General features: G+C 46.6%; 1 protein-coding gene across 1 annotated transcript in view; it reads right to left on the bottom strand.

Moving 5' to 3' along the window:
- The window catches only part of ptprnb (protein tyrosine phosphatase receptor type Nb), a 29,474-nt gene that overhangs the window by 14,416 nt on the left and 10,058 nt on the right, over nucleotides 1-5,000 (bottom strand). The window contains exons 3-9 of the mRNA XM_034555867.1: nucleotides 3,443-3,553; nucleotides 3,266-3,365; nucleotides 3,025-3,187; nucleotides 1,595-2,030; nucleotides 1,370-1,513; nucleotides 1,180-1,214; nucleotides 862-1,022 (exon numbers count right to left, since the gene is read on the bottom strand). Of these exons, the coding sequence (XP_034411758.1) occupies nucleotides 862-1,022; nucleotides 1,180-1,214; nucleotides 1,370-1,513; nucleotides 1,595-2,030; nucleotides 3,025-3,187; nucleotides 3,266-3,365; nucleotides 3,443-3,553 (1,150 nt within the window). The remainder of the gene's footprint in view (nucleotides 1-861; nucleotides 1,023-1,179; nucleotides 1,215-1,369; nucleotides 1,514-1,594; nucleotides 2,031-3,024; nucleotides 3,188-3,265; nucleotides 3,366-3,442; nucleotides 3,554-5,000) is intronic.

Genomic DNA, 5,000 nt, shown 5'->3' with positions numbered 1-5,000 from the left:
GTTATGATATTTTATGTTGGCTCCAGGAAAACTATGATTAACTTTAAGTTATTTAAATTCTAGTTTTCGTTGCATTTATATATTTTTTAATTATATCCACAAAAATCTGTTAATTTACTTTTGTTGTGTATTTCATGCAATTTCATTGTGAAACTGAAATAAATTGCAGTTTAAATTCTTATTATTTCACGTTGAGGACTGAACATTATGAAAGGCTTAAATACAGAATTACAGAAGTAACTGCGGTCAGGTTTTCAGTTTGAGCTCAAAGGTCAAAGGTCAGAGGTCATCGGGTGGTTTGAGGAGGTTTGATCCCATGAAGGAGAAGTGATCCATCTTGAGGAGGTGCAGCAGCTCTGATTGGTGGTGGAGGAGGTGCTGTACCTCTGATTGGTGGAGGAGGTGCAGCAGCTCTGATTGGTTGTGGAGGAGGTGCTGTACCTCTGATTGGTGGAGGAGGTGCAGCAGCTCTGATTGGTGGTGGAGGAGGTACTGTACCTCTAATTGGTGGAGGAGGTGCTGTACCTCTGATTGGTAGAGGAGGTGCTGTACCTCTAATTGGTGGAGGAGGTGCAGCAGCTCTGATTGGTGGTGGAGGAGGTGCTGTACCTCTGATTGGTGGAGGAGGTGCTGTACCTCTAATTGGTGGAGGAGGTGCAGCAGCTCTGATTGGTGGTGGAGGAGGTGCTGTACCTCTAATTAGTGGAGGAGGTGCAGCAGCTCTGATTGGTGGTGGAGGAGGTGCTGTACCTCTGATTGGTGGAGGAGGTGCTGTACCTCTAATTGGTGGAGGAGGTGCAGCAGCTCTGATTGGTGGTGGAGGAGGTGCTGTACCTCTGATTGGTGGAGGAGGTGCTGTACCTCTGATTGGTGACGATGAAGCCGAACTCCTGCCCCGGCTTCAGTTGGTCCCGGCCAGCGGCCGCGGGGGGGGGCGAACCTTCACGGGCGGCTGCCAGTTCGGGGGCCTTCACGGTGGAGGGAGGAGCGGCCATCTTCAACGCCATCGAACCCTCTGTGACCTAAAAGATAACGACGAATTAAAGAAGCTGTTGAAATGTGGAAAGTAAGTACTTCATACTTCAAGTAGTAAGAACAAATATATATATATATATATATATATATATATATATATATATATATATATATATATATATATTACAGTAAATAGGTGTTCACCTTCTTTCTCGTGGCAGCATTGTTCTCATGCTTATCTGAACAGGAAACAGAAACATGACAGACACATTATGTTGAACCCGCCTAGAACTAAAAGGTGTGAAACCAGTCCGTGTATCATAATCTGCGTATTGATTAATTAATTAATCAACAGCTGGTTTTAGGCTCCTCCTCTGGTGAACCTCTGCCCGACCTTTGACCTCCCGGTGGGCGAAGGAGCCCTCCAGCTGCAGCTGCTTCAGAGCGGCCGGCACGTCGTCTCTCTGCTCGGGGGTCAAATCCTTCACGTCCAGGCCGTAGTGGTCTAGCAGCAGAGCCAGTCTCTGGAGGGACCGGTCTGAAAGAAGAACTGGTTTAATGGTATATTATTTAAATATAATATCATCATTTTAATATTTCTTTATTCCCTTCCCTTTACCATCCAGTCCTGACAAGGCGTCGTACTCCTCCTGCTCCTTCTTCTCCTCCTGCTCCTCCTCCTGCTGCTTGCTGAGCTGAGCCACCTGGGAAACGTAGTCCTCGCTGTAGTCCAGCGGGAAGTCTAGCTCAGGGAAGAAGGAGGAAGAGGAGGAGGAGGAGGAGGAGGACAGCGAAGAGGGGAATCCTGCAGCTGCTGCCACCGCCCCTCTGTGGCGGGAGAGGGACTGCACAGGGGAGGAAGAGGAGGAGGAAGAGGAGGAGGAAGAAGGGGAGGTGAGGTAAAAAGACACCAGGTCCTGGAGGAGCTGCTGGTCTCGTTCCAGAGGGTTTCCCCGGGATCTGGAGCGAGAAGGGGGGGCGAGGAGCGGGAAGCCGGGACTCTCATCCAGAGAGTTGAGGGAGCGCTCCTCCTCCTCCTGGTAGCCGTACTGCTGCTGCAGCACAATCAGTTGCACAATCAATATATATATATTCATTTATTTATTTATTTATATATATATATATATTATATTATATATATACATATAAATATTTATATATACTGTATAATATATATATATATATATATATATATATATATATATATATTATATATTATATATATACATATAAATATGTATATGTACTGTATAATATATATATATATATTATATATAAATAAATAAATGAATATATATATATAAATACAAAAATATGTATTTATATATATAATATATAAAGAAATATATATATATTTATATTTATATATAAATAAATACATATATATAAATAAATATATATTTATATATATTTATATATATATGCTATAGTCAGGATAAACTCATGCTTATTTCATTTAAGTCACTTTAAAAGCTGTAAAAACAGAAGAATGTGATTTACAGTCTCATATTTATTAGCTTTTGTCTTCAGACAGTCGACCAAACATATTTATATAATTTATTTAATTTAAATGCATTTAGTTTGGTTTCATTTGCAACATTCTTCTGCTCCATTGTTTATTAAATGTTAATACTTCATAAGGAAATGATTTAACAGTCATTTAAAAACAATGAAATCCTCAAATCTGGATACAGTTTCCATATTAGTGAGGATAATTGTGAAACAATACATTTATTGTGAGGTCCTGGCACAGGGATGTCGTATGTGTACAGATTGTAAAGCCCTCTGAGGCAAATTTGTAATTTGTGATATTGGGCTATACAAAATAAACTGAATTGAATTGAATTGAATTTAGTACCATGATAAATTAGATATTAAGTCAGAAATTCCCAAACTTATATTTGCTTATATGCTTTTATTTCTTAAGTGCAAAGTTAAAATACTTTAGAGGTGATTTTCATACTTTAGTTTCTACATTTAGTCAAGTCGTATACTATTTAAAATGTTTTTAAAAAGTACTCTTGAATAAACGGTGTATACGTGTCCCACCTGGTGGTAGGTGTACGGGTCCAGCAGGGGCTTCTGCATGTGAACGGAGGACCGGGAGGGGTCGAGGACCATGTAGTCCAGGTACTGCTGCATCATCCCGGGGTCAGCCGGGTCCTCGGGGCCCTGGACCCTCCGCGGACCGGGGCCCGGCAGTCTGGACATCCTGCGGAAACACGACTTTTAACTTGTGTCAAGCCTCGTGTGCTGTTGTGTCCCGATGCATGCTGGGGGTTTTCCTTACTGGTTCGCCGACTTCTCGTACGGTACGGAGCCGGCGGTGGCAACTCGACTCAGCTCCCGGCCGATGATCGCCTGCGTGGCGCCGTCCCTCCAGGTCAGACCTGCGCGGCCACACGGAGACACGAGGCGTCAGGCCGACGCTCCCGAAGCTCCGAGCGGCGCCATGAAGGAGACTCACCTTGCGCCATCAGGCCTTTGAGGACCTCCTGCAGCTTGTGCAGGACGGGGACCGACACCCGGTACTGCACGGGCTCCTGGTGAGGAGTCTGGCACCGTCCGAACAGCCCGTCTGCACGGGGACAGAGCGGCCGTCACTTTCCTCGGGTCATATTCACATCTCCACACATCAAACAGGAGAATAACCACATTTTAATCAGGATGCCGACCGACGCGTTGTGGTAAAAGTTGAGCGAGTTTCGAACAGAAACCTGGTGAGCCTCGATGTGGAGCCATACAGGGACCAGGAGGACTGGTTAGGGTTCAGGAGGGCTGGTTAGGGTTCAAGAGGGCTACTTAGGGTTCAGGAGGACTGGTTAGGGTTCAGGAGGACTGGTTCAGGAGGGCTGGTTAGGGTTCAGGAGGGCTACTTAGGGTTCAGGAGGACTGGTTAGGGTTCAAGAGGGCTGGTTAGGGTTCAGGAGGGCTGGTTAGGGTTCAAGAGGGCTACTTAGGGTTCAGGAGGACTGGTTAGGGTTCAGGAGGACTGGTTCAGGAGGGCTGGTTAGGGTTCAGGAAGGCTGGTTAGGGTTCAGGAGGGCTGGTTAGGGTTCAAGAGGGCTGGTTAGGGTTCAGGAGGACTGGTTAGGGTTCAATAGGGCTACTTAGGGTTCAGGAGGACTGGTTAGGGTTCAAGAGGGCTACTTAGGGTTCAGGAGGACTGGTTAGGGTTCAAGAGGGCTACTTAGGGTTCAGGAGGACTGGTTAGGGTTCAGGAGGGCTGGTTAGGGTTCAGGAGGACTGGTTAGGGTTCAAGAGGGCTACTTAGGGTTCAAGAGGGCTACTTAGGGTTCAGGAGGACTGGTTAGGGTTTAAGAGGGCTACTTAGGGTTCAGGAGGGCTACTTAGGGTTCAGGAGGACTGGTTAGGGTTTAAGAGGGCTACTTAGGGTTCAGGAGGGCTACTTAGGGTTCAGGAGGACTGGTTAGGGTTCAAGAGGGCTACTTATGGTTCAGGAGGGCTGGTTCAAGAGGGCTACTTAGGGTTCAGGAGGACTGGTTAGGGTTCAATAGGGCTACTTACGGTTCAGGAGGGCTGGTTAGGGTTCAGGAGGACTGGTTAGGGTTCAAGGGGGCTACTTACGGTTCAAGAGGGCTACTTAGGGTTCAGGAGGACTGGTTAGGGTTCAGGAGGACTGGTTAGGGTTCAAGAGGGCTACTTAGGGTTCAGGAGGACTGGTTAGGGTTCAGGAGGACTGGTTAGGGTTCAAGAGGGCTACTTAGGGTTCAGGAGGACTGGTTAGGGTTCAGGAGGGCTGGTTAGGGTTCAGGAGGACTGGTTAGGGTTCAATAGGGCTACTTAGGGTTCAGGAGGACTGGTTAGGGTTCAAGAGGGCTACTTAGGGTTCAGGAGGACTGGTTAGGGTTCAGGAGGGCTGGTTAGGGTTCAGGAGAGCTGGTTAGGGTTCAGGAGGACTGGTTAGGGTTCAAGAGGGCTACTTAGGGTTCAGGAGGACTGGTTAGGGTTTAAGAGGGCTACTTAGGGTTCAGGAGGGCTACTTAGGGTTCAGGAGGACTGGT

The sequence above is a fragment of the Cyclopterus lumpus genome, chromosome 2, assembly GCF_009769545.1.
Source record: "Cyclopterus lumpus isolate fCycLum1 chromosome 2, fCycLum1.pri, whole genome shotgun sequence".
Taxonomy (NCBI): domain Eukaryota; kingdom Metazoa; phylum Chordata; class Actinopteri; order Perciformes; family Cyclopteridae; genus Cyclopterus; species Cyclopterus lumpus.
Note: the sequence above shows the minus strand (reverse complement) of the source record. Positions and strands in the feature narration are given on the sequence as shown.